General features: G+C 37.4%; 1 protein-coding gene across 3 annotated transcripts in view; it reads right to left on the bottom strand.

The window, feature by feature from the left end:
- Window positions 1–11,177, bottom strand: part of PDXDC1 (pyridoxal dependent decarboxylase domain containing 1) — a 33,788-nt gene that overhangs the window by 2,571 nt on the left and 20,040 nt on the right. For all 3 annotated transcript variants that reach the window (XM_050906321.1, XM_050906322.1, XM_050906323.1), the window contains 10 exons: window positions 10,568–10,618; window positions 9,305–9,368; window positions 7,872–7,960; window positions 7,038–7,143; window positions 5,757–5,928; window positions 4,958–5,076; window positions 3,974–4,095; window positions 1,835–1,927; window positions 1,644–1,740; window positions 248–352 (listed from right to left, as the gene is read on the bottom strand). In XM_050906321.1, the coding sequence (XP_050762278.1) occupies window positions 248–352; window positions 1,644–1,740; window positions 1,835–1,927; window positions 3,974–4,095; window positions 4,958–5,076; window positions 5,757–5,928; window positions 7,038–7,143; window positions 7,872–7,960; window positions 9,305–9,368; window positions 10,568–10,618 (1,018 nt within the window). The remainder of the gene's footprint in view (window positions 1–247; window positions 353–1,643; window positions 1,741–1,834; window positions 1,928–3,973; window positions 4,096–4,957; window positions 5,077–5,756; window positions 5,929–7,037; window positions 7,144–7,871; window positions 7,961–9,304; window positions 9,369–10,567; window positions 10,619–11,177) is intronic.

Raw genomic sequence — 11,177 nt, 5'->3', positions numbered from 1 at the left:
TGTCAGTTAATGGCATAACAACTTCCTGTAGTCCCAGGAAGAATTCTTGGGGAGAAAACAGATTGGGATGGTGTTCTGTGCCATGTTTAAATTAAGTTTTTTAAGGCAGACTCAAGGCGCTAGAAGATGAGCTCTAGTTCCAGATATTATGAAAGATGGAAAATCATGTGTCTTCCTGTGTCATGCAACTCAGATGGCAGGATGTTTTAGCAAGTTTTAGAAATAAAACTAAGATGGAGAAACTTACCAGGAAGTCTTTGCTTTGCAAGGCTGGAAGTAGGAGTTGGTGGTGGAGTAGTGCCTGTTCCTTGGGCTTTTGATACGTATGTAGATTCTGTGGATTCTAGAGAGCCTGCAGGTTAAAAAAAAAAAAAAATCTTAAGTTGGAATATAGCACAAACTAGACAAGTTTTCTGTTCATCTGTATTATAAGGTACGTAACAATCTTATTTTTACTGCACATTTCTGAAACTGTATGTGCTAGGTTGAGTTGAAACTGCCACTTGATGGTAATCCATTTCTGAGTACCTGGGGACACGAGTGCTGAGACTTACAAAGATGAATAACGTTTCCCCTCACACTCACTTCACACCACTGCTACAGCCCCTAGTCCTTTTCCCCTTCTCCACTGGGTACTTGACGTATTCCCAGCTGCAAGCTCCCGAGCAGTGCACTTGGAAGGGGGATCTAGCTATGAGGGGGGTAAGTATTCCCAAGGAAACCTTGCTGCTCTCTGCCGGAAGAACCTTCCAGCTGGTGCATCAAGAATCAGAAAGAGCGAGCCCAAATACAGCAGAAAGCCTTCCTCGCTGTTTACAGAGAGACAGACAGCTGGGCTATCGTTCTAGGTCTGACAGACACTCCGCCAAGTTCAGAAATATTCTTAAGACTCTGCCACAAATTTTACAGTGAAAATTCGTAATTTCAGAAAGTATTATGTTAGTACATCAGTCTTAATGATGTAAAAGCTATGGACAGTTCTTTTCACATCACCAGACATGAATTACAAATATATGAGTAAAATAATAGTCTTTTACATTGTAATATTCCATTCATTACTGTCTCCCACAAAGCCAGGTTCACGCTAGTCCTCAGCTAGTTTTAGCCTGTCCTTGTCAGACATTGCACTATTTAGCATGCAGACTAGTACTTTATCCGTGTGGCAACAGGCAGATGATCTGCCAAACCAGGATTTCAGACAGAGACATCAAGTTCCAGCAGCACAGCGGAACATCTGAGCGCTCCTTTGCAAGCACACTTGGGAGGATATACATGGGGAAGCAACACTCTAAGACCTGAGCTACTCTGCTAGCTCACAGATTTATAAACACAGCATAAACACTTTTGCAGCAGATGTAGCCAACAGCCACAGAAATGATTCCTCTACTAATAAATGTCAATGTCTAATACAGCTTTTTTTAACGTGACTCAGCATGCAAGAACAAAATGTAAACTGTACAAGTGAGGTTAGAACGTTGTCTTATTGGGCGCTACAGAAATAGTGAAGAGCATTTTCTTTTACATCCTGAGGGTGGGTTTTGTCACGCTCAAATCAGCACAAGAAAGTGTGTTGCAATTTTAGTATAAAATTGGAAACAGTTCTAACGACAGCATAACACGGCTGCAGATGCACTGAGTCCTACCTGCTGTTAAATTAAATGTTCTTCCCTTTGGTGAGGCTTGGAATGGAGAAAACCAGTTCAGCACAGAGCCTACTACAGGTATTTGTCGTAGCAGTCCCTGCAAAGCACACAAACACTGGCTGGTGAGCAAGCTACCTATGTTGTAACAAGTTATTTCAAGTTACCTAGATAACTAATGTTTATAGCCTTACCTCTTCCAGAAGTCGTTCTTCATTTGCTTTCTGAAGCTGAAGTTGTGCTTCCTGTATCCCTTTTCTAACAACTTCAGTCATGTTTTCCAACAGCTAATAAAACGCAGAAATTATTACATATATTATTTGGACTCGCAATTGTCCTTTTAGTTCGGGTTTTGAGGATGTAAACATGGTAGTCAGATATTTTTCTAATTTAGGACAGTATTTAACAATCACTATTTCATTATGACTGTAAATTAAAGAATGTACAGGCTGCAGGATTTTTAACAGATATACCCAGAGGACAGAATGTCGTTTTAAACAGGAATGGTACATATTTTTCTTTTACTTAGAAATGAGCCTGCAACCCAAATTCTTCAAAAGATCTGCTTAGCACATAAGTGTTCCTCAGATGCTGAATCTGACTGGGAAGAATTTTTAGGTTTACAGAGTACATTTTGGTTTCTAGAAGTACCCAGGACTTAAACCAGCCTCACAGTAAATCTAACCAGGTATGTGTTCTGGTAGTCGAACCAGTCTAGGTTCAACTTTGTTTTTCAAATTTAATATCAGACTGCCAGTCTGATCCCTGTGGCATCCTATGCCAGCATCAGTGATGTTTTATACTGCAAAGGACAAGCAGCTTACTGGGAGAGCTGTAGGGGCAATAAAAGAACAAACCCAAGAGATCAAAAAACAGAAGTCACAATTTTGTCTTGTGCAAGACAAATGCCAATCTCCGTAACTTAACATGGGTTTTAATATTGCACAAGGCCTAGATGACAGGCACTTCCTCCAAAATGCCAAAAATTTGGGTTACTGTCAGTTAATAAAAACAAAGGAAAAGGAGGAAGCTGCTCCTTTTCCCTGGGGGAGAGGCCAGCCAGGAACTGACCACCACAGCAAGCGACATACCCCAAGATACTGACAACAGAAGGGAGCGCAATGGGATTGCATTTAGAGTACAAGGAAGAACCATTGTGTTTTCTGGTCCAGTCAAGATGTTAGTCTTAAATTTTGGTTCTGCCTTTTAGTGTACTTATCTATATGTCCTAAGGGCTTGCTGCTACTGGAGTAGGTTTTTTTTCTAAAAGCTTCCCTCTTGTACCAATCATCACTTATCTAAATGATACAAGTGTCATTCCCACAGATTGGTTCTGCTTCTCAGTTTTGGATCAAATGGTGTAAGATCCTTTCAGCACCACAGATTTATTGTAGCTAGTTGCAAGGACTGCACTTTTCTGAGTCCTCCACTACTCTTTGTTCCTCCCTAGAAGCTTCAGGATCAGACTGGCCCAAATTCCAACATTCGGTTCCTAATCTCTCAACCACAACAGTTAAAAAAACTGAAGGTACTTTACAGGCAAACCATCTTTCATCTCACCCTCAAAGCAGCATAGGAAGTCAAGAGTGGGCAGAAAGTCTCCAGAAAACACTGCTAGAAAAAGTTTCGTTGCCAAAATCAACATATTCCCACAGGCAGAAATAGGCAAAGGATTTCTGAAGTTCTGTTTATTTTCTAGGTGAGGAAATTAAATGCCCAACACTAGAGGAATGAAAGGACAGGCATTCATTTGTGATGCAGGTCATGGAGGAATTCTACTCTGGAGAACATTTGGAGAACTCTAATCAGGTAAATGCTTTTACAAAAAGGAGTTGCATCATCATCTTTATTACTTCAATAGGTAATTTGTAATTTCTGTTTTTAAGCCACCAATTTAAAATTTTTCACACATTTTAGGGCATAGTCTTATCTTAAAGCTGGTATATAAATAATCTCAATCCCACCACATCTAGCAGCGATGAGAAACACCAGCTCACAATCAGCCCCCATCCTCCCTTTTGGGTTTGGGTTTTTTTTTTGACAGCTTAAATTTTAGTGATCAAATGAGCCTATTTCAGTACTACTGAAGTTTTTCATCAGAACTACTGAACACAGGATCGTGAACAGAAATCAGGACATCCTCAGAATATCATGATCCTGTAACAAACGTTCTCCTTATGTGGACACAGATTATTACTTCCACAGTAATTAATACAGTTTGTTGTGGGCAAGCACAATTTTCACTTTCACAAAGAACAAAGCCATGTCCTGAAGCCAATATGGAAGGGAAAAAAAAAAGGTGCTGAAATGCTCTGTGATTTATTAATACATACTCTTGAATTTTCTTCAATTTCTCTGCCTGTTGCTGCAATAGTTTCAACTAACTCCGACACGTCCAGATCTTCAGTTACCATGCCAATATAAACGCAGTTCTTCTGCCCTCCAAATTCTGGACCTGTGAGCACAGAGCAAGTCTTTGTGATGTACAAAAATGCATTCTCACAATAGGTGCAACACTCATGCTTGCGAATCTGGAAATCCTAATACATGCACACATACACTTCAGTAATTAAAGTCAGTATCTGCATAGGTATAAATTATGCAGACTAAAAAAGCTCAGCCCTATGGGTTTTCAAAAAGAGAAGAGAAAACAACATCTAAACAAGTAAAACAGTGGATATTTTATACAGCCCAGGAGTTGTATAATAAATACCGGTGTTGAATATGCTTCAAACTCGTTACTTTCTGCCACTTACAGATTACTTGGTTCCACAATTCTACGACACTTAATTTTTGAAAGCTGACTAGAAAAAGATCAGAGTTCCGAGGCAGCAAATTAATATTATTTCAGCTATAATGTGGCACTATGTAAATGTGAAAGTGCTGCTTATTATCATGAAAGTCATCTGAAGCTTTTAATCTAGCCACAGAAAGCAGTGAACTGGCCAGTGGGTTTTGAGTGAGATCCGCTTTTCCCTAGATATAGCACTAACTGAGAAGGCTCAGTTTACAAAGAGGAACGCTGCAGCTTTTATTCTTTCTGACAAGGAAACCCTTTTCGGTCTAGTTGCTCAGAAGTCAGTTTTCACGAGTATTTCTGAGAACAGTGCACCTTGCTCACCCTGCTGAACATTTCCCAACTGAAAGGGGGTGAGGAGGAAACAAAGTTACAGATGTTGTTTCTACAATAACCATATACCCAGCAGTGTAATTTTGCATTATAATGACCTATGTATAAATGACCTACTGAACCATTATAACACAGCCAGTAAAATGACCATTAGCTTGAACAGAAGTTTTGTAAATAGTGCAGTTACCCAAAGAAAAAGTGAGATCCGACTCGAGTTCATTTAATTTTTTCAGAAGTTCTGTATTGATTTTTTCTAGTTCTTTTTCTTGTTTGTCATCATTCTTCCCATCACTGTGGTAGTTGTATCTTCAAACCAAGCCAGAAGATAGTAATTTCACTTTACAGTACATACAAAAATACATACACATTTAGCATGTTTCTACAAATTTCTGTATTTTACGAACCAAAAATCTCAGAACATTACCGCTTAGATCAACAAGTTTATTGGCATTTGTAATCAGAGATTTTGGAGTGGGGCGAGCTTGCTGCTGCAAACTTAGCTGAACACAACAGATTTCTAGGTACTATATTGATTATATTTCAACTATACAGACCATACAGAATCCTTCCCAGAAGACTGTATCAGAGGATCAGAACAGACACTTGAAGGGTTTTTTAAAGTGGTATTCAGTATATAAGTGAATCCCATTATAGATAAAAATGTAAGTTATGCTTGACTAAATACAGTAGGATGCACTTGCATATTACATATCCATCTAACAGATCCACACGCTGCTTCCAATATTAGAACTGTTGCCCTAATTTTGCTAAAACAGCTCTTCAGCTTTTCTTTAAAAAAATAATCAAAGTAAACAACATTAAAAAGGTAATTTTTAAAAAAGCAGTCAAAAGCTTCAACTGGGTGCAAAGCCAGATAATAATCAGCAAACAATACATCCAAATTTCCACTGAAGAGACCACATATTCCCTTCTGTTAATGCACAGTCTATCCAAATATATAATGAAGAAAATATTGAAAAATTTACCTTACAACACCTAATCCTGGCCAACTAAGATCTTCAATATACAACAGGCCTACTGTTCTTCTCACTTCTTGCTCAAATTCCTCTCTCAGTTGCAGTGTACTTGTCAATACTGGTATCTTCATTTTTAAGCAGTCTACTAACTGATCAACATCTTGTACTTCAGTTCCTAAAACTAAAGAGCTGATGTGTTAGTGTGTGATAAAAGTGAACGGACATTACATAGATGTCTGAATTAAGTAATCTGTAAAGAAGCCACTCTAAGTCAATCATAAATATAATTTACAGATAGTATTGAAATATCTTTATCTATACAAGTGTTTTTTCTTTAGTTATCTATCCACTGATATATCAAAATGGAGAGAGCTAAGGATTTCATAAAAAATAAGCTAATAAAAAGGATTTTCTGATGTTACAAACTAGTAAGGGCAATACCCTTTTTTATTACATCAGTAGCTAGCATCAGAAAAATTCCTCTTCCCATAGCCAAACAGATCACAAGTTAGTTTCCATGCTGGTTTAAAACAAAACAAACAAAACATCACAGCATCACCACGTAATTTTATTCTCAAATCTGCTTTTCTGTGTACACCAGGATCCTCTCACATCAGCGTCAGGTGTTTTGCTAGCCTAAGCCACTCACCCCACACAAGCTAAAAGAAGATACCATGCATCACCCTGAGCCCCTGCAAGTTGCTCTGTGCATCTGCCGAGTCTAAACAAAGTACATATACGGTGCTGGCTTAACCATGAAATTTAAGACACTTCCCAAAACACAGATTTTTATTCCCCCCTCCCCCCTGTAATTATAGAACCCTAGAGGTTTAGTAAATAATTCTTCTAGTTAAGTAGCTATATTTTGAACACAAGCACCATTTCACTGTTGAAACCCCTGCGTAGAAAGGTCAAGCATCTTGCGTTAAGCAGGTGAGAGAAGGAAAGGTATGGATGATTTATCCTTCATCTTTCTTTTACAACTGTTAGAAACAAAGAGCTTCTCCCCTTGCTTTTCCTAATGAATTTACAAAATAATCAGTAAAAGTCTTTCTCTGCAGAGGTAGTGAGGCAATATCACCCACAACAGCTGAGCTACCACTAATGCACCCATTGCCAAGGCACAGCAGAATGATAAAGCTGAGATTGTTTTGTTTATAAGAAAATCCTCACCCTAGGAGAACATACTAAAGAGTTTCTTGAGTATATCTGCTTTTACACCAGGAGATTGTCATACAATCCTATAACAAGTCCCAGTTTTTACAAGTGGCTGAATTAAGTGAATGTTACCTGCAGAAGTCATTAGTGGGCTAAAACGCACACATGTGCCTTCATCTTCCAGTTCTACCACATCAACTCCACTGGCAGGAACCAGCTGTGCCAACTGCTCTCCTAGCTGAAGGGATAAGGCACAGTTAAAGAAACGTACAGAGCGTGACCTCCTGCAGTCACTGCCTCAGGCTAGACTCCTCCCACAGTTAAGGAGAGCCATACGCTAAACACAGTTTTCTCTATTTCTCAAAATCACTTCTTGTAACAAAATACCTGAGCTTGGTGGTGATACGACAAAGTTGCACGTATACTTAAAATCATGAAAATTCAGGATCAGCTACAAATGTTACAAGTCAGAAGTTTCTGCAAAATTGTCACTGTCATTAAGTATGCCATGATTACTATGCAATTGATCCAAAACAGTTATGTGCTCAGCTCTCAGAAAGCACAGGTTTCTAGAATTAATTCTCTTAGGATCTGGAAAAGAAAGACTGTCTATTCATGAATACACAGACATTGTCAATGAAGTATCTAGCTGATTAAAAAGAGTTCTAAAGTTTTCACATATTCTCACAAGACCAAGGGAAAAAAAAAAATCCACTACCAACAGCTTAAGATGCAGTAATAATTTCAGTAGTAATTACATGTAAAATAATCAGAAATGTGAAAGCAACTTTGCTTCAGAGCAAATTCATCTTTTAAATCCAAAATGTCCACTAGTTTTGCAAAGGATATCAGATCAAGAATAACTATCAAACTAGTCTACCAAAGGTTTTATAATTACTGATGAACCCCTGGAAGCATTCCACTGTCACTTCTTTTTTCCTAAAGAGAAAAAGCATCCATTCTTACCCACTGATTGAAAGTGTCATAAATGTGTCTTTCGTTGCTTATTATGGGGTGCTGAATAGTTGAGGCCTGTGCAGCATGTGAGATTTGATCTGAATCCAAAGATATAAGAATCACAGAAGTGGATTTTTATTTACTTAATTAAACAAAAGGCAACCTAAAATTTAGATAAAAGACAGTTACATTTCCTAGGTAATTTAACACGTCTACACAATGTACTGGACCTCAAGCAGACTAACAAGGATTTTTTTTTTAAAGGTACGTTGAACACGACAAATGCTAGAAGTAAAACAGAGTTGAATATACTAGTTTAAAAACAACCAATAAAATACTTCTCTCAGTTTTGAGGTTCAAATGCCCCAATGGAAATAAAAACCAATGTTTTCACAAAGCAAAAAATCCTGTCTCAGCAGGCTGCAGTATTTAATTTGATGCATTCAGCTACTTTTTTTGTCAAGTTTTAATGATTACTTTCTGTTTTAAGCCACACAAAAATAATACTACGAATTTAAGAGTCCATTATACACATAAAACATGCAGAAATGGCCAAACATCTTACAACCTTGTAATTCAGGTGGGTGACTTCTCCCTAGTAAAGCTTTTCAAATAAATGCATCAATGTACAAAGCAATCCACCAAGTCACTGGACCTGGATGAATGGGTTTACTTTGTGAGTGCAACCACTAATGAGATTAAAACCAAAACCAATCCTCCCCCATGCCCAACACAAAACATTCGGACAATTAAAATCAACATTCATAACAAATCTACGAAGTTTTCTGGCAGTCTTTTGCCTCATCCCAGCTGGACATGTCCCCACCCTCAGAGTGCGCATGTACAAACAGCACAACATCCTCTGTTGTAACTGAGAGGACAAAAATCCTTTCTTGGAGAGGATGTTCTGCTCAGAGCCGCATGTGGCATGGCTACTGTATACCCATGACACTATTTCCAGAGCTGTTCCTAATGTGTTCTGCTATTTTTAAAACTATAGCAACAGCAAGCGTAATCAGTAAAACAGAGAAACATGGTTCTTGCAACTAGCCACTAAAAGTTTAAAAGAAACAGAAAGTCTGAACAAAACCAAGAAAGATCTTTCCCTATCAGTCCACTCAAACACAGCTTGCAGCTTATGAGAGACTTCCATCATCTGCTTTCAAGATCAAAATCATATGCAAATCTCTCCTCACTCAAGAAGGCAGAAAATGACTTGTTATGAAAATTTAAAACACTGCAGTCTATCTAAAAAAAGAAGCTATCACATGTATGGATTCTATCACTAGATTATGATCAGCATTCACAACCCTTTTAAAAGCACATTACACAAGAGAAGCGCACTACGTAACATTTACCTCATCAAATTCATTTTACGAATTAGCAGTTTAAAAAACTATAAAGGGAGGTTTTTTGGTTTTGTTTTTAAATAAATCACATACCTTTATTTGAATATTCCTGGAAGAACTTGAAAACCACCACGGGTGAACTCAGTTCATCTTCAACCTTAAAAAAAAAATTAGATATATTTTCACGTATTTTTTAAAGATTTAACACTGTGTATAATTCCTTAGACTGCTGAGCAAAGCAGATCATTTTGTTTTGACAGCAGTAACAATGTTCACACTATCTCAGTATTATAACTGTAGGAGTAAACATATCTGTAAACACAGGAAAGTAAATCATTATTCAGTTAAAGCAGAACTGTATTGATTTAAGGTATGCATAATTAAGATTTGGGCACTATAAAGCAAGAAACCTAAGCATGTTCATTAGCAAATATACTGTATTAAATAGCTGATTTAGCTTTAAGTATTTTCAGGTATTAACATTAAAAAAAAAAAAATTCTCTTACAAATCGCCCCAGAATCATTGGAGAACATCAAGAAAGTTCTGGCAGGAAGAACGGGATTATAATTGACCCTGCTTTGGGGATAGGAGAAATGGACTGGGCAACTCCTGGAGGCAATCTGAGGCTACATTTCACAATCCTAAAAATGCAAGATTTATTTAAGTAGAAGGGGGAAGTGCTACAGTAATGTGAACTCCCAAGGCCACTAATACTCTTGGAAAAACAATTTCTACAAAAATGGTTGGTGTCACTCAGAATGATCCATGAATTATCTATTGCCCCCAAAACCAAGCTGAATGTATTTTCTATACCTCAAGTACCAATTAAAATGGGGGGGGGGGGGGCAGTAAAACCACCAAACCCTGTTGAGCAGGACATCTCACAGAAACTGAATTTGGAATGAATACATTAGATGTAATTTCTAAAACTATTTCTGGTGTAAAAAACTCAGCTGGGATAATTTTTGCATACAATTTCACAGTGTTCACAACATCATCTCAACAGCAGGGTAAGAGGCAACCAGAATGTATTAGAGAGGCTATGGAAACTGGTTTCATAAATGTATTCCTGAACAAATCCGTGTTTTAAATGGAATTAAATCAACCTCTGGAAACAATTTCTGGATGTTGTTCTGTCAGCTCCACTGAGTGCATGAGTCCACAGCAATGGAGCAAGTACAATCTAGAGGTCACACACAACCAAGCCACACAATTTCATTGTACACCAGAACTTAATTAGAAAGATACCAAGCATCTTCAAAACAACGGCTATGATTTAAGCAATATTTTTAAATATTTTTTTTAATCAAGCAAAGACTAAGCTATACAACCAAAGTATTAAATGTAGACTGTACCGAAGTTTTAATGAAATCCAGGTTTTTCAAGTTTTCCAGCAACCTTTGACTCTAAAAGACCACAGCAGAAGGGAAACAAAAGGAAGAGACAAACGCACAGTTTTAGAAGTTGAAAATTATTCTGAAAAACATGAAATAGTCACTACTGTCACTTCTATTTCTGAACAAACCCCTATGACATGTGAGGGATTCATCCATTTCTTATTTGTAAATTTAGAATGTAATGGAAAAATATTTTCTGGTTTTAGTAAAACACTGACTACAAAGCGATTTTCATTAAAATAAAGTCTTGGTGTGTTTGTTGACAAAGTTCTAGAGATATTACAACTCCATTGACTAATTAAAGCACAGTGTGTAGCAGAACAGTTAATCTTCTCAAAGCTACCATAGCAACTGGTTATGATGGCTTTATAAATTATTTTCTTTAGAAAAGACATTCTTACATTATGGTTTAAGACTACTAATAGACTATTATAAAAGCTAAGATCAAACTTAGATGCCACAAAATCTTAATGATCACTCTTTTTTTTGTCACTCTTTTAGGTCTTTCTTGCCAATAGCTTCTTCACTAACCATTACAGAAACTTTCCATTTCCATTTCGCCCTTCTT

The sequence above is a fragment of the Gymnogyps californianus genome, chromosome 15 (assembly GCF_018139145.2).
Source record: "Gymnogyps californianus isolate 813 chromosome 15, ASM1813914v2, whole genome shotgun sequence".
Lineage (NCBI taxonomy): Eukaryota > Metazoa > Chordata > Aves > Accipitriformes > Cathartidae > Gymnogyps > Gymnogyps californianus.
The sequence above is the reverse complement of the archived record's forward strand: the minus strand, read 5'-3'. Positions and strand labels throughout refer to the sequence as shown.